This window comes from Neoarius graeffei, chromosome 12, assembly GCF_027579695.1.
Source record: "Neoarius graeffei isolate fNeoGra1 chromosome 12, fNeoGra1.pri, whole genome shotgun sequence".
NCBI lineage: Eukaryota > Metazoa > Chordata > Actinopteri > Siluriformes > Ariidae > Neoarius > Neoarius graeffei.
Genome location: NC_083580.1, coordinates 18,996,158 through 19,019,235, shown reverse-complemented (window position 1 = coordinate 19,019,235; position 23,078 = coordinate 18,996,158). Strand labels below are relative to the sequence as shown.

General features: G+C 44.2%; 1 protein-coding gene across 1 annotated transcript in view; it reads left to right on the top strand.

The window, feature by feature from the left end:
• Nucleotides 1–933: 933 nt before the first annotated feature.
• The window catches only part of LOC132895247 (volume-regulated anion channel subunit LRRC8A-like), a 79,059-nt gene continuing 56,914 nt past the window's right edge, over nucleotides 934–23,078 (top strand). Inside the window, exons 1-2 of the mRNA XM_060935615.1 lie at nucleotides 934–1,071; nucleotides 22,221–22,787. Of these exons, the coding sequence (XP_060791598.1) occupies nucleotides 934–1,071; nucleotides 22,221–22,787 (705 nt within the window). The remainder of the gene's footprint in view (nucleotides 1,072–22,220; nucleotides 22,788–23,078) is intronic.

The window sequence follows — 23,078 nt, the reverse complement described above, 5'->3', positions numbered from 1 at the left end:
ATTTAGAACTACAAAAAGTCCATGTGTCGGACATTTTAAGTACCTTTGTAAAAGTTTTGCAAATGTTGCAGTCAGCATTTAAAATGCTAACTTAAAGTTTTTGTACAAGTTTCAGTTGATTAAACTGTCATTTTATTAAATGTGTCTGCTTTTGTAATAAAGTACTGAAAAAAAAGCAAACACAGCATTGCAATTTCTTACCCATCCATTAAAAAAAAAATCCCTCCCTCCCTACTGAAAATTTTTTTTGCTCACCCGGTGGACAGGAAACGGATTTTTTTTAAGGATGGCCTTACTGGTCAACCTGGTTTGTCTAGCAGGACAGTAGATGCTAGGAATGGAATAAATTAAGTAACTTTAACCTAGAGGAGTAGCTGACATTGCATTGAAATGGCAGGTTAAGAATATTTAGATGCGTGCTGTCCTCCACCCCGGAGGACATCTTCAGAGCTTGCTGCCTCAGCAGAGCCTGCAACATCATTAAGGACAATATACATCCCTTTCATCACCTGTTCTCACTGCTGCTATCTGGAAAACGCTACAGAGCCTTAAAGACCTGCATTTCCAGACTCATGAACAGCTTCTACCCAACATGAACTCGCACCCTTCCACTGCCACCACAATTTTAGTTAAAGTGCAATTATAATACATGAATGTGGAATAATTGCATTTCACTTCAAATTATTTTATACACTTTAAATATTTTATATTCTATTTATATTTTGTAGTTATTAGTCATTTAGCTGGTAGCTTCTTTTAATGTGTGTGCATGTGAGTGAATGGACTGATGAGTAGAGTGAATGGGTTACAGTTTTTCCTTTGTTTTAAGAGACAGCAAATTTCGTGTTCTGTTAACGTGCATTGATAATAAAGGGCGTTCTGATTCTAATTCATTCTGACCTTCCCCTCTTTCTGTCTCTTAGGTTAGCTGGCATGATTCCCACACAAGCGTTGGGTTATTTTGCTGGAACACAGCTGGCATTTCGGATCCTGAAGCCATGGTGGGATGTTTTCACTGACTACATTTCCAATATCATGCTGATCATAGCAGTGTTCGTGATCACGGTGCAGGTCTGCCTTTCTATGCATTTCTTTTTCTTTCTTTCTTGCTCGTTTTAAAAGTGAATTTATAATGAATTAAACATCTAAAAGACAGTGCTGCTGTGTCAAGATCATGAATGTGCAAAGATGAAAGGAGATTAAGGAAATAAATATGCAGTTATTTTTATGCCACACTTTAGCACTGTATGGATATCTAAAAACACATTCATCTTCTGAACATTATTTAACGGAAACACGTTTACTTTTTGTACTACTTTTCAGGAAATTTGCTTAAAATGCTCTTAGATGGGAACATACAGGGTTCCTACACAGTATGGAAAAGTATGGAATTTGATTTGAGTAATTTCCAGGTCTGGATAAGTATGGAAAAGTAGATAGAGTATAGATGGAATACAGTATGGATATAGGACAGAGTATGGAAAAAATTTCTGTTTCCAGACAATTGGTCCTACCTTCTTTTTAAAAATATAAAATTAAAGCAAAATGTTCAGATCAGTGCGAGTCTGATGTTGCATTTAAGCGAGGCAAGACGTGTGTGCGATATGTCTGAGGTGATTTCTGTGGCATCTGAAATTATCTCTTAGTAAAAATTCTGGATAGCTCATTGGCCAGTTAGAGTGACGCGATCTGCCTGCCGTGTGTTCCCTGATAAGGGTGGAGTACAGAAGCACGACAGGCGGGAATTAATGTTCACACACGCTCTTTATTTTCTGCTTTTCAGCATCACACACTCGCACTCTCCCAGTCTCTCTCTCTCTCTCTCTCTCTCACACACACACACACACACACACACACACACACACACACACACGTGTTCTGGTCGGGAGAGCTCCCTTCTCTCTGCTCTGTCCCTCCTTTTCTATCCTCTGTCACTGCAACACAGACACACATTAATTAGACACAGGTGCATTGACTTTGCCACTCTCCTTCCCTGGCCCCGCTCTCCATTCACAAACCGACGGTAGGCCATGCCCCTGCTGCCACATACCCCCACCGCCCAACTCAGGCTGGGGAGCCGTCCGGCCTGCAACGGCCTCCCCCCCCAATGGGACAGGAAGTCTACCACCTCGAATTTAAATGGCTGGAGGGCTAGATACCAACGGGTGATCTGCGCATTGGCATCTTTCATGCAGTGGAGCCACTGGAGGGGCGCGTGGTCTGAACAGAGGGTGAAAGGGCGCCCCAGCAGGTAGTATCGGAGGGTGAGGACTGCCCACTTGATGGCCAAGCACTCTTTCTCGATGGTGCTGTACTTACTCTTGCGCATCGAGAGCTTGTGGCTGATGTACAGCACAGGGCGTTCCTCGCCCTTCACCTCCTGGGACAAAACAGCCCCCAGCCCTCTGTCCCATGCGTCTGTCTGCAAAATAAAGGGGAGAGAGAAGTCAGGGGAGTGTAAGAGTGGCCCCCCCACAGTGCAGCCTTTACTCTGGTGAAAGCCTGTTGGTACTGCTCCGTCCACTGGACCAGATCTGGTGTTTCCTTTTTAGTGAGATCAGTCAGCAGGCTGGTGACATCTGAATAATTAGGTATGAACCTACGATAGTAGCCAGCCAGCCCCAGGAACTGTCTCACCCCCTTTTTGGTCTTGGGCCTTGGGCAGGCCGCAATCACTGCTGTCTTGTTAATTTGGGGACGCGCCTGCCCATGATCAAAGTGGAAACCCAGATGCTGTACATCCACCTGCCCAATTGCACACTTTTTTTCAGGTTGGCTGTGAGACCTGCCCACCTCAGTGACTCTAGGATGGCCCTAAGGTGTTCCATGTGCCGCGGCAAGTCACTGCTGTATATAATTGTCATCTAAATAGGCTGCCGCATAAGTGGCGTGGGGGTGGAGGATCTTGTCCATGAGTCTCTGGAATGTGTCGGGAGCCCCAAACAACCCAAAAGGAAGTGTGACAAACTGGTGTAATCCAAACGGTGTGGAAAAAGCCATTTTCTCTTGGGATAGAAGAGTCAAGGGAATCTGCCAATATCCCTTCATCAAATCCAGTGTTGAATAAAAGCGAGCTGTGCCTAATCGATCGAGCAACTCATCAATGCAAGGCATTAGTTACACATCGAATTTGGACACCGTGCTGACTTTTCTATAGTCCACATAGAACTGGACTGACCCGTCAGCCTTAGGACCAGCGGGCTGCTCCAGTCACTGCGTGACGCCTCGATTATGCCCATATCGAGCATGGCCTTGAGTTCGTCCTGAACCACCTTTTTGTGTTCGGATAAGTGGTACAGGCGGCTATGCACCACCACCCCTGGGGGCATTTGTGTGGTGTTCTATGAGGTGGGTATGGCCGGGAAGGGGTGAGAACACGTCAGAAAATTCATCCTGCAACTTGGCTATCTCTGTGAGTTGGGCCAGTGAGAGGTGGTCTCCTCAAGGGACTGGAACGGTTCAGGTTTTGGTTATTTTTACCTCTGGCCCCAGCTCCACCTCCTCCGGAACTACCGACGCCAACGCCACAGGGACCCCCTCATTCCAATGCTTTTAATAGGTTGAGGTGGTATATTTGTAGAGCCCTGCCCCATTCGTTCACCTTACCTCATGGTCAACGTCCCCGACTCGCTGTGTGACCTCGAAGGGCCCTTGCCAGTTGGCGACTAATTTGGAACTCAAAGTGGGCAATAATATGAGTACTTTGTCTCCCGGAGTGAACTCTCTAAGGCACGTGCCCCTGTCGTACAGCTGGGCTTGACGTTCTTGTGCCTGCTGCAAATTCTCCTGGGTTAAGTGAGTGAGTGTGTGGAGTTTGGTGCGCAGGTCGAGAACGTATTGAATTTAATTTTTACTAGATGAAAGTCCCTCCTCCCAGTTTTCCCGTAGCATGTCCAAGATGCCATGTGGCTTTCGTTCATGTAATAATTCAAACGGAGAAAATCCCATGGAGGCTTGTGGGACCTCTCGTACTACAAATAACAGGGGCTCGAGCCATTTATCCCAGTTACGTGCGTCTTCACTTACAAATTTCCGATATATATGTGTGTGTGTGTGTGTGTGTGTGTGTGTGTGTGTGTATATATATATATATATATATATATATATATATATATATATATATAAAATATAAATCTCCTTCTCACCCCCGGCGGGGGGGGTGGGGGGGGGTGGTATCCATGTCATCCTCAAGCTCGGGTCCTCTACCAGAGGCCTGGGAGTTTGAGGGTTCTGCGCAGTATCTTCGATGTTCCTAGTACTGCACTCTTCTGGACTGAGGCTTCAGATGTTGTTCCTGGGATTTGCTGGAGCCACTCTCCCAGTTTGAGGGTTACTGCCCCAAGTGCCCCCACTACCACGGGGACCACGCAACCCTTGACCTTCCACATCCATTCCAGCTGCTCTTTCAACCCTTGATACTTCTCAAGTTTCTCATGTTCCTTCTTCCTGATGTTGGCGTCAGCTGGGATCGCCACATCTATCACCACCACCCTCTTCTGCTCTTTGTCCACCACCACTATGTCCAGTTGGTTAGCCAGGATCTGTTTGTCAGTCTGGAAGCTGAAGTCCCACAGAACCTTGGCCCTGTTGTTCTCAGCCACCTTCTGTGGTATGGCCCATTGGGACTTGGGTACTTCTATTCCATACTGGTTGCAGATGTTCCTGTATACTATCCCAGCCACTTGGTTGTGCCTCTCCATGTACGCTGATCCAGCTAGCATCTTACACCCTGCTACTATGTGCTGGACTGTTTCAGGGGCTTCTTTGCACAGTCTGCATCTTGGGTCTGATCTACTCTGGTAGATCCTGGCTTATGGCCTGTTCTTGTGCTGCCATGATTAGTGCCTCTGTGCTGTCTGTCAGTCCTGCATTATCCAGCCACTGGTAGGATTTCTTGATATCAGCCACTTCCTCTACAGTTCCAGACATTCCAGTATCCATGTGTGTGGCATTGAGTCGTAGGCTTTCTTGTAGTCAATCCAGGCAGTGCACAGGTTGGTCTGTCTCTTCTTACAGTCTCGGGCGACTGTTCTATCGACCAGTAGCTGGTGCTTGGCTCCTCTGGTGTTACTGCCAATCCCTTTCTGTGCCTCGCTCATGTATTGAGCCACATGCTTACTCATTTTTGCCGCAATGATGCCTGACAGGGCCTTCCATGTTGTGCAGAGACAGGTAATTGGCCGGTAGTTGGATGGGATGGGTCCCTTCTGGGGGTCCTTCATGATTAGGACTGTCCTGCCTTAGGTTAGCCATTTTGGGTGGGTCTCATCCCTCAGCAGCTGGTTCATCTGTGCTGCTAGGCGTTCATGGAGTGCAGTTAGCTTCTTCAGCCAGTACGTATGGATCATATCGGGGCCTGGTGCTGTCCAGCTCTTCATCTTTGACACTCTTTCTTGGACATCTGCCATTGAGATGGTTACTGGTTCTTGTTCTGGGAGGTTGCTGTGGTCAGCTCTTAGGTCCACTAACCATTGGGCATCGGTGTTGTGTGATGCCTTTCTTTCCCATATGTCTTTCCAGTATTTTTCCACCTCAGCTCTTGGTGGGTCTGACCGGTTGTTGTGCCACTGAGAGTACGCCTTGGCTGGTTCAGTGGAGAACAGCTTGTTTATTCTCCTGGCCTCTCCCTCCTTGGTGTATCTCTTCAACCGGGTGGCCAGAGCTGTTAGTCGCTGTTTCGAGTGCCTCCTGGGTGCCCCTTCAGAGCAGCATTCACATCTACTAGTAGATCTTCTGAAGGTACTTGGCAACTCAGCTTCGGTATTCGTCGGGGGCTCCAGGTTTCCAGTTGGGTCACGATCTTCCTTCTCAGGTCAGCAGCTCTTGTGTTGAGGCTGTTAGCTGTTGGGGCCTGGTACCCTGTTGTGGGGATGATGATGACACCTGTCTTCCTGGCTCCCCCTTGCCGTAGCATCGTTGTTGTATTTCATTAATCTGATAGTAGATTGATATGATAGTAGATTTCAATTACGGATGTTGGAACACTGGGCTAATACAGTGGGGCAAAAAAGTATTTAGTCAGTCACCAATTGTGCAAGTTCTCCCACTTAAAAAGATGAGAGAGGCCTGTAATTTTCATCATAGGTACACTTCAACTATGAGAGACAAAATGAGAAAAAATAAAATCCAGAAAATCACATTGTCTGATTTTTAAAGAATTTATTTGCAAATTATGGTGGAAAATAAGTATTTGGTCAATAACAAAAGTTCATCTCAATAATTTGTTATATACCCTTTGTTGGCAATGACAGAGGTCAAACGTTTTCTGTAAGTCTTCACAAGGTTTTCACACACTGTTGCTGGTATTTTGGCCCATTCCCCCATGCAGATCTCCTCTAGAGCAGTGATGTTTTGGGGCTGTCGCTGGGCAACACGGACTTTCAACTCCCTCCAAAGATTTTCTATGGGGTTGAGATCTGGAGACTGGCTAGGCCACTCCAGGACCTTGAAATGCTTCTTATGAAGCCACTCCTTCATTGCCTGGGCGGTGTGTTTGGGATCATTGTCATGCTGAAAGACCCAGCCACGTTTCATCTTCAATGCCCTTGCTGATGGAAGGAGGTTTTCACTCAAAATCTCACGATACATGGCCCCATTCATTCTTTCCTTTACACGAATCAATCGTCCTGGTCCCTTTGCAGAAAAACAGCCCCAAAGCATGATGTTTCCACCCCCATGCTTCACAGTAGGTATGGTGTTCTTTGGATGCAACTCAGCATTCTTTCTCCTCCAAACACGACAAGTTGAGTTTTTACCAAAAAGTTCTATTTTGGTTTCATCTGACCATATGACGTTCTCCCAATCCTCTTCTGGATCATCCAAATGCTCTCTAGCAAATTTCAGATGGGCCTGGACATGTACTGGCTTAAGCAGGGGGATACGTCTGGCACTGCAGGATTTGAGTCCCTGGCGGCGTAGTGTGTTACTGATGGTAGCCTTTGTTACTTTGGTCCCAGCTCTCTGCAGGTCATTCACCAGGTCCCCCTGTGCAGTTCTGGGATTTTTGCTCACCGTTCTTGTGATCATTTTGACCCCACGGGGTGAGATCTTGCGTGGAGCCCCAGATCGAGGGAGATTATCAGTGGTCTTGTATGTCTTCCATTTTCTAATAATTGCTCCCACAGTTGATTTCTTCACACCAAGCTGCTTACCTATTGGAGATTCAGTCTTCCCAGCCTGGTGCAGGTCTACAATTTTGTTTCTGGTGTCCTTTGACGGCTCTTTGGTCTTGGCCATAGTGGAGTTTGGAGTGTGACTGTTTGAGGTTGTGGACAGGTGTCTTTTATACTGATAACGAGTTCAAACAGGTGCCGTTAATACAGGTAACGAGTGGAGGACAGAGGAGCTTCTTGAAGAAGAAGTTACAGGTCTGTGAGAGCCAGAAATCTTGCTTGTTTGTAGGTGACCAAATACTTATTTTACCGAGGAATTTACCAATTAATTCATTAAAAATCCTACAATGTGATTTCCTGGATTCTTTCCCCCCATTCTGTCTCTCATAGTTGAAGTGTACCTATGATGAAAATTACAGGCTGACTAAGTGGGACTAACTAACTTGCACAATTGGTGGCTGACTAAATACTTTTTTGCCCCACTGTAGCTGTTTCTTTGTTAGCCTTGATTGTGGGTTTCGAAGTATCCAATGGATTGGATACTTAGATTGGGACCGAAGTATCCAATGGTCCCACATATCCCCTCTCTCTGGGATTGCTTGTATAGTAGCATTCCAGCAAATCCGTATTTTCTGTCCTCGTCCATCGATGTCTTGTTCCAGTAGCCCATTTCTCATCAGTTTGCCCTGGTTCCCTAGCAACTGACACCTTGTTGACCCGGGCAACGTCTGAGCCGGTCTGACTCTATCAGTTATGTCTTCATTCCTGAGGTAGGCTGATATATCATGAGGGGTCTTGCCTAAGGACCCTTACTGGATGATGTTTTGCCCCGACCGGGATTCGGACCCCAATATCCCACGTCGTAGTCAGTGAGCATTACCACTGTACTATCCAGCTGATATGTGTGTGTGTGTGTGTGTGTGTGTGTGTGTGTGTGTAAATTATAAAGTTTGATTAAACCTCTCTACCAAACCATCCGTTTGTGGGTGATAAACGCTGGTGTGGATGGATTTAATCCCCAATAACCCATACAGCTTGTGCAGTGTGCATGACATAAACGAAGTGCCTTGGTCTGTCAGGATTTCTTTTGGAATCCCAACCCGGGGGCGGCATGGTGGTGTAGTGGTTAGTGCTGTCGCCTCACAGCAAGAAGGTCCTGGGTTCGAGCCCCGGGGCCGGCGAGGGCCTTTCTGTGTGGAGTTTGCATGTTCTCCCCGTGTCCGCGTGGGTTTCCTCCGGGTGCTCCGGTTTCCCCCACAGTCCAAAGACATGCAGGTTAGGTTAACTGGTGACTCTAAATTGACCGTAGGTGTGAATGTGAGTGTGAATGGTTGTCTGTGTCTATGTGTCAGCCCTGTGATGACCTGGCGACTTGTCCAGGGTGTACCCCGCCTTTCGCCCATAGTCAGCTGGGATAGGCTCCAGCTTGCCTGCGACCCTGTAGAACAGGATAAAGCGGCTAGAGATAATGAGATGAGAGATGAGATCCCAACCCGGGAGATAATACGGAAGAGCGCTTCTGCAATACTGCGTGCTGAGATATTGTGGAGAGGCAACACTTCCGGATATCGTGTTGCATAGTCCACCAGAACTAAAATAAAGCGATATCCTCTTGCTGACTGATCTAATGGCCCAATGAGATCCATACCAATTCTTTCGAAGGGGATCTCGATTAGAGGGAGAGGGCGCAAAGGCGCTTTTGGAGTGGCTGTGGGACTTACTAATTGGCATTCACGGCACACCGCACACCACCGCCGAATGTTCTCGTGAATCCTTGGCCAATAGAACAGGGCCATTATTCGGGCTAGTGTTTTATCCTGCCCTAAGTGTCCAGCCCTGGGATTAAAATGAGCCACATGGAAGATGAGTTCCCTGTGGCTCTTCGGGATTAACAACTGGGTTATTTGTTCACTGGTTTGAGTGTCCTGCATCACTTGATACAGTCTATCTTGAATAATTGCAAAGTATGGGAAGACAGGTGTCTCATTTAGCTGGAGAGTTTGACCATCGATTACTCTCACTTGGTCAAACACATTCCGCAGAGTCTCGTCACGTGACTGCGGGAGGAGAGGAGGGCTGCTCCTCACTCCTTGTATTGTCCTGACGCAGTGATGACGTGGACGGCTCTGTGATAGCTTCTCTAGTCAATGCCACATCGTGATTCTTCTTCACCCCCCCACCCCATGGCATTTTATGGCAGCACCTACTCCCTACTATGTATTCTAATAATGTTAGAAATCCTGGCCAATCTGTTCCCAAAATCAGAGAGTGGGTGAGACAAGGATTTACCGCCACCTTAGCACTATGCTTTTAGCCCCGAAATAGAATATGGACAGACACTAGAGGGTAGTTGTGAACATCCCCATGCACAAACAACACCCTTCACCGCTTGTGCTCTCCCCAATGCCTCACCTTGCACCAGGCTTTGGTGGATTGAGGTCTGATTACAACCAGAATCCACCAATGCGTGATATGCATCCCCTTGAATGCTTACCAGTATGCGATACGTTCCGGCCCGATCAGGGGCGGTCTCTGGTGCATTGGGGATGCGGATCACAGCTCCCACCTCCGTTGCAGAGCCCTGGCTCGAGAGATGCTCTGGCTCCCCACCGTGCCAGCACACTGGCCCAGGCTTTCCCTCTGCACCAGCGTTATGGGTGACACTCACTTGAGGGGGAGAAGACATGGAAGAGGGAGATGGGAGGACTCCATGGGTGCAATGGGCCAGCTGGGGAGGAGCCGGTCGCTGCCTCCGCAGTAGGGGACCAGGGTGAGGGAGCGAGAGAGAGGGTGGGGAGTGCAGGGGGGGGAGAGAAAGAACATGAGGAGAGGCTCCTCATCCACCTGCCATCGGAACTGCCTCCAGATGGTCCTCCGCCAACATGATGGCTCGTTCCAGTGAGGCAGGGCGATGACACTGGACCCATTCTGCCGTTTCTTCCGGAAGTTGAAAGATGAACTGTTCCAGTGCCATCAGATCAAAGTTCCCGTCAGCGTCACAGTCTTCCGCTGGCAGGCGTCCTGGAGTTGCTGCCAGAGTGCGAACGGCTGGCCAATCTCCTCCAGGGTCAGCGTCCAGAAGCGCTGCTGGTGTTCTTGGGAGTGTCCGACACGCTGCAGGATGGCTTTCTTCAGGTCAGCGTACCTGAGCCAGCTGTCAGCAGGGAGCTGCAGCTCTGCGAGCTGCACCTTGCCAGACAGAAGCGGGAGGAGGCGCGCCGCGTGCTGCTCGAACGGCCACCCCCACGTTTCGGCCGCTTGCTCGAAAAGAGCGAGGAAAGCTTCCAGCTCCTGTTCCGTCTGGAGGTTGATCAGCGCTTGATAGTGAGGGCATGGATGAGCTCTTGGAATGGGGAGGGCTCCATGTGGTGGTTCCCTTCTGTAATCCTGGGTTTCAGCATCACTGTAACAGTTCCCTGATGAGAGTGGAGTACAGAAGCACGGCAGGTGGGAATTGATGTTCTCACACGCTCTTTATTTTCCGCTTTTTAGCATCACAAACTCTCACTCTCCCAGTCTCTCACCCACACACATGTTCTGGTTGGGAGAGCTCCCTTCTCTCTGCTCTCTCCCTCCCTTTCTATCCTCGGTCACTGCAACACAGACACACATTTAATTAGACACAAGTGCATTGACTTTGCTACTCGCCTTCCCTAGCCCCGCCCTCCATCCACAAACTGACGCTAGGCCACGCCTCCGCTGCCACACCATGTAACCACATACATCACATTGGTATGATCATATCTCTGCCTAGAAAGCTACACAAAACTAGACATGTTATTTATACGTGTGTGTGTGTGTGTGTGTGTGTGTGTGTGTGTGAGTGAGAGAGAATGGTTGATTTTTGTGGGGATGTTTGTTTTAATCATAACATACTTCTGGTGTTTCTCAATCTATGGGCCGTGGACCAGTACTGGTCCGTGAGAAAATTACCGTCAGCCCGCAAGCCTGCCTCTGCACTAGTAGTCAGTATTATAATTTCAAACTACTGGTCACTGTCAATCAGATTATGTAGAAGAGCGATTTGCTGGCTCTGCTCTCAGTGCTTTTGTCACTGTGTGCCATATAGCATAAGTCCTACCCCCCCATTCTAGAATGTTAAGCGTTCCCGCGCGAGGTTGCACACTTTCATTCATTCATTCATTCATTCTGTCCCAAGTCCAGTCATTCACGCGCGCACACGCTTTATGAGAGCAATATCATGGCATGTTCAAAGCAAGCTACTCTTGACTCTTTCTTTGGAAAGTGCCCATCTGACAGTGCAGATACACAACATGAGCCAGAGGCAAAAAAATATCGCCCATTCACTCGCAGTTACGACCCTTCATGCATACAATTCGGCTTTATTTCAAGTGATAGTTAGTTGTCCCCTGAAATCAATCTGTGTTATCTGCCAAACCATGCTAAGCAACGAAGCTATGAAGCCATCCAAATTACGCTGGCATTTGGTAACTAAACATTCGCATCTCAAGGATAAATCAGAGGATTTTTTTTCAGAAGAAAACGTAATGAATTGGCCACCCAAACTAAAGTGTTGAAAAGTAATTTGACCGAGAATGAAAAGCTAACAAAGGCATCATGCATGATTTCACATCACATTTCCAAATGTCAGGCACCCTTCACAATTGGGGAGAAGCTAATTATGCCTTCGATTGTTACTGCTTGTAGTGGGGTGTTGGGTCCGGCTGCTGCAGCCAAAAGTAAAAGAGATTCCTCTGTCAAATGACACGGTCTGTCGTTGAATTGATGATATGGCGGCAGGCATCGAAATGCAAATTTTAGAAAGGGCGAAATCATCTGACTGGTTTGCCATTCAATTGGATGAGACCACGGATCTCTCTAACTTGGCTATGCTTCTGGTCTACAACAGATATGCTCATGAGGGCCGGTTTCATGAGGATTTTTTGTTTTGTAAGGTGCTTCCAGGGACCACAACCACTGGAGAAATATTCTGTATGCTTGATGGGTACATCTCTGGGCATGGGTTGATATGGGGGCGTTGCGTCGGTGTCTGCACAGATGGGGCAGCGGCTGTGACCGGCAGGCACAACGGAGTTGTTGCTCGGGTAAAAGCCGTTTCACCATCCGTGCAGGCAACGCACTGTTATTCATTCAGAGGTACTTGCCTCTAAACGCCTGTCCACAGAGCTTCATGATGTTTTAAATCAAGTGGTCAAAATAGTGAATTTCATTAAAGGAAAACTCCAGAGTGAAATGCTTTTTAGGTCTCTTTTCGCATTATTGGGAGTGCATACCAGGCGTGCAAACGTCACGCTTTTCGGCGCATTCTGCTTTTCCCCCGGCATTTTGGGCGACTTGTGTAATTCGTGCAGATCCGAAGAGTTTTTTTTTTGGGGGGGGGGGGGGGGGGGGGGGGGTTGCTCTCCGGTAATCCACTCTGGTAGTAATGATAGACCCGAGTACTGTGCAGACCATACAACGTTTGGTTCCCCCTGGTGGATATATGGAACCATTGACAGCAGAGATAGTAAGATTGACAGTGTAGCTGCTGGCTGCTATTATAATATTCAACAGCGTTCCGTTACAAACTGCTAGCTGCTACACTGTCAGTGGGTGGAACCGATGGCTGGGCAATCTGGTTGCTAAGGAACGTGACTCCCGGGCTTTTCCTCAGATAGGTGTGCTCATTTATCAACTTGCTGAATTTCATCTACTAGTGTTTATTTCTTTGGAGCCTCGGTGACTGGGAGTAAACGATCAGCGTTGAAGTGGAAGTCATTTACTCATCTACAATCAAAGCATAAGTGTTAAAATAATTGTTAACTTTGTCTCTCGTAACCTAGCCTCCTTCATCTAACCATATTAGCCATGACCTATCTTTGGGGTAAAAAAACGCCTGAAAAACGTAATGTTATTTGAGGAGTTGCATGATGACTGTATGTCAGGGATCCCAGACGTCCGCTATTTAGCGGAATTCCGCTATTTTTCTAGCCAAAGTGGTGGTGTTTTTTTTAATCTCTTGTATATCCGTTAAAAATATGTTTGTTTAAGTAAAATGACCAGCAGAATACGTTCTGATTTGGTTTGCTTGTTTAGCGATGTTTTTGTCAGCTTCGTTTGTTCTCGTTGACATTCGGGAACACTCGGAAGTTAAATTGATGTAAATACCGCGAGACTGTACGCGATAGAACGAGAAAACAATATGGCTGCACCCATAGGCTGCGCCCATTTGCTAGAAAATGTGTTTTAACTCCGTTCGTGCTTTTGTTTCTAATGCGTTGAACTTAATTCAATATGCAGGGCTGTGAAATTTCCACGGATTCTGTCGCGAAAAATATCATCTTCACAAAACGTCTATTTTTGCATTAAAAATCATTGGGGGGTGGGGGTCTAGTCGGTTTTAATCGCCTTGCACGAGACCGGCGGCTCAATACAGCCGGACTTGCGGAGTTTTATGCCAGCTGAGCGTGGAACACGTCTTGACTGCGACTCAGGAGCAGTGTTGCCAGATTGGACGGTTTCAAGTGCATTTTGGTGGGTTTTGAACATATTTTGGGCTGGAAAACGTCAGCAGTATCTGGCAACACTGCTCAGGAGTGCATGACAGCTAAAAATAGCTATTGCGTGACCTGGCACCGTGTACGTGAATTTTGTACTTACAGGGTGCAAGATCAGACATAGTTAAGATGCCATCAAAAAGGAAAGCTAAGGAGGCGTTTGAGAGAGATGCGAAGAGGGCTAGAAAAGAACACACAGACAGACTGAAGGAAAAGATGAAAAAGAACAAGTTTGCAAAACTGAAAGAGATGGTGTTAAAGAAAAGAAAATTAAAAGACTTTCATTAGATGCTGTTTGACAGACTATGAACATTTTGTAAATAGCTTTAATAGAGGAATGCAAATACTATAGAACTAATAACTAATAGCCTTACTGAAAGATGAATTGAAAGAAATAGCTGGGAGTGATGCAAAGAGGAATAGAAGGAGCCAGAAGTAAAAGAAAAGATGTAAATAATATATTAGATAAGAAACATTAGTTTTTTTTAACTTTTGCTCTGTAGACAAGAGACATTGTGACAGACTCTTGGAAAAAGCCAGGACATAATACAAGAATTAAGTGTAATTTGGAAGACAACAGGTATCTCTCACTTAAATATTGAGCATGATTTTTCACAAAGTCATTTTGAAAGGCCTATCAAAGTTTTCTTTTATTAACATTTCTTTAAATTATTTACACACTTTTTTTTACTTTTATTTTGATTAAGAGATAAAATACATAGGCACTTATTAGATATTTCAAGGTATTTTACATGGATCTTTCATTTTAAAAGAGAAAACTGTTGATAGGTATTTTATATGGCAAAATGAAGACCAAGACTAATCAAATATTTACTTGTTGAGATCAATTTTTTACTTGCAGGAAATGCTCAGAATACACCATATAACACCTAAAATGGCTTGGTGTCTGGGACCCTGTGGGCCCCAGACCCCCCCTTTTCCTCAGATTTCTTATTTACAATTTCACAGCCCTGAATATGTCGTGGAAAAAAGATATCGTCCATAAAAGAGATAGCGGAACAGTGTCCAGGTTAGAAGAAGTATATTCATATACCATATATACCGTATATAACATAGCTCCTAGGATCATTCAAGCACACAAACCCCTCCACCACAATAAGGTGGCAGTTCAAGGAGGGGTCATCTAATTTTTATAAATAACAATTTTTTTTTTTTGCCACTTATGTCATAGATTACAAAATATGGCATCAAATAGATACACATTATTGTTAAATTCTGTTGCTTTTCTATGTTAAATCTATGTAAAAAATGTGTTCTGTAGCATCTTTAAATGTTAAAATCTCAACAGCTTCAGGGGGCTTGCAGCCCCTTTGACCCCTGCTGATAGTTTCTTACATTCCTCTATTTTTTTCAATTACTGCTGGGATCCCTGGTATATGTTCTCAACGTAGTGTCTACATGGGTTAATGACTATTGTTTTTTGTTCCTAGATAATATTTAAGTGCCGTAATACCGTTCTATACGTGCAAGAATTGGTCTTATTAAAGCTTGTGGCTGTCTGGCTTAGTTAAAATGCTAACCGTTAGCACCCGACTAGCTGCTATTTTAGAACATCGAGTGATCAAATGGTAATGTGTAACCCATGTGTGTGTTATATGAGTTCGTGGTGCATACATCCAAGGCACTACACAAACTTCAGGAAGTGGCAAAGAAAAGGAAGAAAAAGGAGTAAAGATGGACTGACTTTGGGGTGGGGAACTGAAGATGGATTGGGAACTGAATTAATAAATAATAGTAATTAATAAATGTTCTGTTTTGTTGAAACTGTTGTCTGACTGATATTTTGTGTGTGTGTGTGTGTGTGTGTGGTGGTGGTGGTGGTGGTGGTGGAGGGGTCCGTGTCGCCGTGCTACTTCACTCTTTTTTGACCATGGTTGTGTTTGCATCCCTGGCATACGTTGGGTTGCTATCACAATCACGTCAATCGGATGTATTTTGAGAAAATTAGTTTTTTGTGATTTCAACTGGAAAGTGCTAACACGACAGTGGCCGGGGCATGTCTTTTTGCCGATACAAAATGCTAGTTTTAAAACCATTGCAAAGCTCAAAACAACATGACAGTTCTGTGGAAGTGAGTGTAGGGTTCCTACAAGCAAAACGAGTTGTCCCTGGCTCTGCATGTGCACGGATAGTGTGTTGGAGTAAATAAAAATCCAGCGACCTTACCTGCAGTCGGTCTTCCTCAGACGCCATCTTGAGTGGACAGTCCGTAAAAGTCGAGTGCCGAGCCCATCCCACTGGAAATGCACCATGGGCTCTGCACTTGGCTTTTACGGACTGTCCACTCAAGATGGCGTCTGAGGAAGACCGACTGCAGGTAAGGTCGCTGGATCATTTCAATATGCTAAACCTGTCGATCCAAGGCCAAGCGTGTGACATTTTTCAAGCCAATGATAAAATCATGGCTTTCAAAAAAAAGCTCTCAGTCTGGACCAGCAGAGTTAATAGAGGTGTGTTTTGACATGTTCGGCTGTCTGTCGTCTCTGGCTGATGAAGGTGTAGATTTGGGGCAGGTGCCGGCAGTGATTGTGCAACACCTTACCGAAACACTACATCATTTTGATTCATACTTCCCCTCAAAATCCCATCTCACGGAAAAGCAATGGGTAAGAGATCCATTCACCAACCCAGAAACGAGCGCTCTGCCACCTGTGGTGCAGGATAAACTTCTGGAGCTTTCATGCGATGCTGATTTGCAGTCGAGATTTGGTCGACTTTCTCTGTCTGAATTCTGGCCATCATGCTGCAACGAATATCCCCAGCTGAGTGAGATGGCAATGAAAACACTGATGCCTTTCCATTCAACATACCTCTGCGAGACCGCATTTTCACATTTGACAGCCACAAAGACAAAATATCGAAACAGGCTCAACTCAGAAAACACGCTCCGAGTGACCTTGTCACCCTGTCTTCCTCGTTTTGACTTGTTAGTGGCGAGAAAGCAGGCACATCCTTCGCATTAGAATACTGACTTTTTTTTTCTTTTACCAAATCTCTGTGGGTGACTGGGCCTGTCATTTGAGGTTAAAAATCAGCACGTAGCCTACGTTCAGTTCTCCCTTCTTCATACTGGGACTGTGTAATCAGTCAGTATTAGGGCTACAGTGGGTCTTTAGGTTTCTCGGTTTGAGGTCCCATGTTTCTGGTAGACCTTTTTATAAGCATGTGTATGTTATTGAGGCACTGTTTGACAGTGCGTCAAGTTCAAAGGTGTAGTTAAAAAAAAAAAATCTAAAACAAAAGTAAAAAAAAAATCTTGGTTTAATGGTTCTTACGCAAATGGTAATAATGGGTTAATATAATAATAATAATAATAATAATAATAATAATAATAATAGTCAAATTATTGGGCCTACATATCAGTATATTTATGTAATTTGGCAATAATCTCAAAGCCAAAGCACTTCTGTTAGTTTCCCTTGTTTAATAATAGTTTAGGCCTAAGCAATAATAATAATAATAATAATAATAATAATAATAGGCCTACTACTACTAATTATTTATTATTATTATTATTATTATTATTATTATTATGGCATATCTTTGGACAGTTACTGGTCATCTGGCAGTTTTCTACAATTCTGCCAATGCACTCCTCATCTCTTCTCATCTCATTATCTCTAGCCGCTTTATCCTGTTCTACAGGGTCGCAGGCAAGCTGGAGCCTATCCCAGCTGACTACGGGCGAAAGGCGGGGTACACCCTGGACAAGTCGCCAGGTCATCACAGGGCTGACACATAGACACAGACAACCATTCACACTCACATTCACACCTACGGTCAATTTAGAGTCACCAGTTAACCTAACCTGCATGTCTTTGGACTGTGGGGGAAACCGGAGCACCCGGAGGAAACCCACGCGGACACGGGGAGAACATGCAAACTCCACACAGAAAGGCCCTCGCCGGCCACGGGGCTCGAACCCGGACCTTCTTGCTGTGAGGCGACAGCGCTAACCACTACACCACCATGCCGCCCCTTACTGAAAAACTATTGATTAAAAAAACGACACTGAGAAATGGTCCTATAAACAACTTTACCAATATAAAAGATTACTAGGACTACAAAAATGCAGAAAAATAGGCTTTACTTATCCAAATGCTCCTGTTGGTTCAAAAGTTAAAATGCATAGAACCTCACAGCACAACATGAAGTTTCCTTAAAATATAATATAAATGCCTCCGCTTTCATGTAAGAAAAAAAACTATTAATAGTAGTACTGTGTGCAGGCAGTCTCTCCTGAAGACTAAATTAAACAATAATTATAAACTAATAAAATAAATGGCTCAGGCTTCATAGAAGAAAAAAACAGTTTGAACAGAATCTCACAGTATGATGCTGAAGCTGCCTAAACAATGGAAAATAAAATATAATTTTGGCAAAAATGTTGGCATCCATTAATTTCTTGTATTAAGTAAAAAAAAATAATGTAAAGTGCACACAGTCCTTCACTGTAAACATAACACGCTTTCAGTAACAGAATTTAAGCCTATAACACTGACGAGTCGCACATCATGCAATGTTGCCAGATACTGCTGACGTTTTCCAGCCCAAAATATGTTCAAAACCCACCAAAATGCACTTAAAACCGCCCAATTTGGCAACACTGCGCACATGCTGCTTCTCTTGAACAGAAACACGGAAGTAAGGCGGAAGGTAGTTTGTCGACGTGACCTCAAGGTGACACCAACGATTGGTCAAATTTGCGGGAAAGTTGCGGTGATTGGATATAATTGCAACACCGCCCTGAATTCACAGGGATTGGTTGAATTTGCATTGAAGTTGCAAATCGCAACATCGCGAAATCCTGGAGGGTCTGAATAGAACACTGAATATGCACTACGCGATGATTATTAGCAATGGGAAAGTGCACTGCGAGCCCACGATGTGCAAATGTGAATTCCGCTAGTTGTTGAACATGCCGTAATGATAACATGGACGCGGTCTTTCCGAGTCAAACAATCGCAAATCATGATGGAATTTCATCATAATATGAATGAATAAACATTGTTTTTCATGCAAGTTGACATATTTGGGTAGTTGCCCGATCGGGCAAGCATTTGTGAGAGTCTGGTTGTCCGAATCTATTGAATGGTTGCCCCGGGCAATCTGGCTACTGTTAATGTCAAGCCCTACTCCAGTTATCAAACCATTGAGCTGTTGCAGATTCTCAATGTACCCAATTCAGTGCCATTATGTAAATTATTTGACTGAATCGGAGACTAGCAACAGCATGAGCTAGAGAGGTCCAAAAGTTTCTCTTTCATTTACGCTTTACTAAAGTGACGACTTGCTAAAACAAACTTGTTGAAAACATAATATTTAAAGATGAATGAACAGAGAACTTCAAAACAACCATGTCTTTTCACTTTAGAGTAGAGGTGTGCATCAGGACAAAAAAGTCGCAGGAGGTGGGTTTTGTTTTTACTTAAATACAGGCGATCTGATATGAAGCTTATGAGACAAAAGAAGGTCATTAACATGCGAATGAACAGGTTGCCTGTATGTAAGAAGGCTGTTCAAATCAGCACTCTAATTAAATAGTAATGAAATTTTACTTACTTATTCATTTCTAACATTTAGGCAATATATAGTACTAGTCAAAAGTTTGGACACTGTAAGGTTTTATTCCTTTGTAAGGATAAATAATTGTAAGTATTTATTCTTGACCAAGAAGGCAGTAATTTATTTTGTGACAAAATTGTAAGGATTTATTCTTAGTATTGTTCTGTTCTATTTTACTATTTCAGCTAGAAGGCATTGAATTCTTCTGTGACCTTCTGTTTCCTGTGTAACTGTGTACCAAGTTACTGTGTGACCTTCTGTCTAAGCTAGACACATTGCTCGAGACGTAATATTGATATCTTTTGGAACATTTTATTAGAACTGTGCTATCTCTGACCTAAGGTTGTGCGTAAATGTTGATATCTGTTAGAACATCTGCTGGTGTGGGGTGTGTATGGAGCATTGTGACATGATTGATCCAAGGTTTCACTCACACACACACACATATAAAACCCCTTGTATACTCTCGTCTCGGGGGGACTTGTGAATAAAGATTGCGAACTCATGGGGTTCCTGTCTTTCTTTCGCGACTCACCCCCAGACATCTGGGTGACACAGGGGGACTGATCTCGAGATGGTGAGGGCCAGAGGTGAAAAAACCTTTCAGACACCCCTACTCATTCATAGGTTTTTCTGTATTTTGACTCTTCTGCATTGTAGAACAATACTGAAGATGTTAAAACTATGAAATAACATGGAACATATATAGAATTACAGTATGTGGTTAAAAAAAGTGTTAAAAAACAATGTTTCATATTTTTAGATTCTTCAAAGTAGCTATCGTTTACCTTGATGACGCTTTGCACACTGTTAGCATTATCTTAACCAGCTTCATGAGGTAATCACCTGGAATACATTTCAATTAACAGATGTGCCTCCATACCTGTCAACCCTCCCGTTTTTCCCGGGAAATCCCTTAGTTTGATTTATTTCCCGCTGTCTTCCCGGTTTTTTTATTTTCCCAAAAATATCCCGTATTTTCACATTATATAAAAGTCAGTAGGTCCAGAATTCATGACGCGCCTCTGACAGGAGTTTACAGCAGGAAGTCGGGCCATGAATTCACGTCCCCGCCCTCTCCAGTACAGCAGGTGGCAGTCTAGTAATTACACATTGATTTTAATTGCATGTCTGTGAAGAAGACTGTCAGAACCATAGCGCTAGTCTGACCCATAGATTTACATAGAAGACTAGATTCCTCACCGCGTATTCCAGAACGTCCGCACAGGGCGGCCATCTTACCACAGACAAGGGGTATGAACATAGACATCCTATGGGTATGAAGACTTACGCAAGCACAGCCCAGCACTCACATTATGATTTACAGGAAATCAAAGTACTGACTTTGATGACAAGCTGATGTGTGTGTCTGTTTTAATTGTAGATGTTTATATCAGTATGTTTAGTTTTATTTTAACTGCACATTGGAGCCTAGTCAAATGAAATTTCAATCTTCTGTGCTAACATATATTGACTTTGACATGATAATCAGCTTTGAATGTTCTTTTTGTAAATGTAAGGTTATCTTTTTATCCTTGGAAGTATAACCACATGTGATTAATTAAATGCTTTTTTGTCACAAACTACCGTGAGTCGCTGTCACTGTTTTATACTATTACTTACTCGGGCAGTGCATTTGCTATTATGCTGTGATGTGAGTTTACATTTGTTATTATGCGATGATGTGAGTTTACATTTGTTATTATGCGATGATGTGAGTTTACATTTGTTATTATGCTATGCTGTGAGTGCATTAGGTTTTTGAGGTGGATGAAGTATTTCTGAAGTTTCAGAAGTGAGTAAGCTGTTTATTTAACTTTAGCTTCCCCTACGGCCCTATCACATGTAAAAATATTTTCACTAAAAATTGGAAATAAATTGTATGGTTATTTGTCCTAAGGCCGCAGTTATCCATAAGTATGCAGTGTTAGGCTTCTCACAGCATAGGAATTTCAGCATGCATCCTGTCTTACAGTCTGTAGTATACTGAAATATTTTCGCCAAGCTATGCGTATTTTTTTAAAACATAAAATGATTATTCATCATTAATATCATAAATACATACTTCCGTTTGTTTTTTTTTATATAACAAACCAAACCGTTTGAATATTGATTGAAATTTGAGGAAGTTACGGTCATCTGAAAAGTACATATCGCTACCAACACAATGTAATGGGTAAGCCAGCTGTCTGAGGTAAGATGGCCGCCATGTGCGGACGTTCGACTTCGTTGACGGGCAATGGGGACGAGGCATCTAGTCTTCTATGTAAATCTATGGTCTGACCAAGGTCACTGCTCGGAACTTCTCACAAAACTAAAAGATGGTCGTAATTCTTTCCTCAGGGAGCGAGTTTCAGTAGACGGCGACACTAGAGGCATGAATAAAGAAAGGAGCGAGGCAAAACCAAAAAAGGTGTATTGGCGCTACTTGCCCAAATGGCACGACGAATTTAATTTTGTGAAGAAAAGTCAGTTCGATTACCGACTTTCTGAAATTTTCGGAAAGTTCGACTTTCCGAAATTTTCCCTTATTTTGAGTTAAAATCTGGGAAATATCCCTTTTTTTCAAACCTCAAAGTTGACAGGTATGTGTACCTCGTCAAAAGTTAATTGGTGCAATTTCTTGCCGCCTTAATGCATTTGAGAAAATCAAGCAGTAAATAGTAAATAATAAAAATACAGTAAATAGCTGTATTCCACAACTGTAGTAATCTATATTATGTCAAGAAGTAAAGAGCCTTATTATGGCTCAGCTAAGTAAAGAGAAACAACATTCATCATTACCTGAAGACATGAAGTGTCTTAATGAATAAAAAATAAAGAAAACCCACTTACTTAGGTGTGTCCAAATTTTTGACTATTACTGAATTTGAAAAGGCCCACAATTTCTCACCACCAGTGAAACATCTTTAGCAATGAGGTCAACACCATTAGAACCCCAGGGGATTAAAGGTGACAATTGTAGAGGTGACTACTGCTCTAACACAATCTATTTTGGTTTTAGGTGGCCGAGGACAAGATAATCTGCCTGCCATGCAAGTGGGTGACAGATGGATGCCATGAGCCACGAAACACCCACACCACCGTCCCTCAGCCTGAGCCACGTGGCATCCAGTATGAGCTGGACCGATACCAGTATAACCAGGTAGACACCGCGTGCTATGTGCACAAACTGCACTGGTTTGCCAAATACTTCCCATACCTGGTGATGCTGCACACGCTGGTATTACGAGTATGCAGCAACTTCTGGTTCAAATTCCCTCACACCAGCTCTAAGCTCGGGCACTTTGTCTCCATTCTGCTCAAATGCTTTGACTCGCCATGGACCACACGTGCCTTATCTGAAACCGTTGCCGAAGAAAGCGATGCCAAGCCGTCAGGCAAAAATGGTGATCTGAATGACGCTAATGACACGAAGAAGGCGTTGGGTGTGAGTGATCAGGATGTGGAGGCCAGCATGCCCATGCTGCAGCACAACAAATCACGCATCAAGCAAGGTATCGTCGATCACTCAGAAACCAGAATGCTGGACAAGAAAGAGGGAGAGCAGGCCAAGGCACTTTTTGAGAAGGTGCGTGTCTGAAGCAACCACTAAAATTTTTTTTTTTCAGGTTTTTTTTTTTTGTCCATCAGCTCGATACAAGATTGGTAACTGGGACCTAATGTCACAAACCCAGTAGTGAGTGAACCATGTGTTTTTATATTAAATACCTAAGGGACCAAAGAGGGCAAAGAAAAACTGCTGAGTGAATCATGCGTGCCAGATCATGTCCCTGTCCATTTCCTCTATTTCACTTGTTCAGCAATTTAACCAATATCCATCAAGGGCACTCAGCACTTGCATTCCTTATTTGGAGAGAAT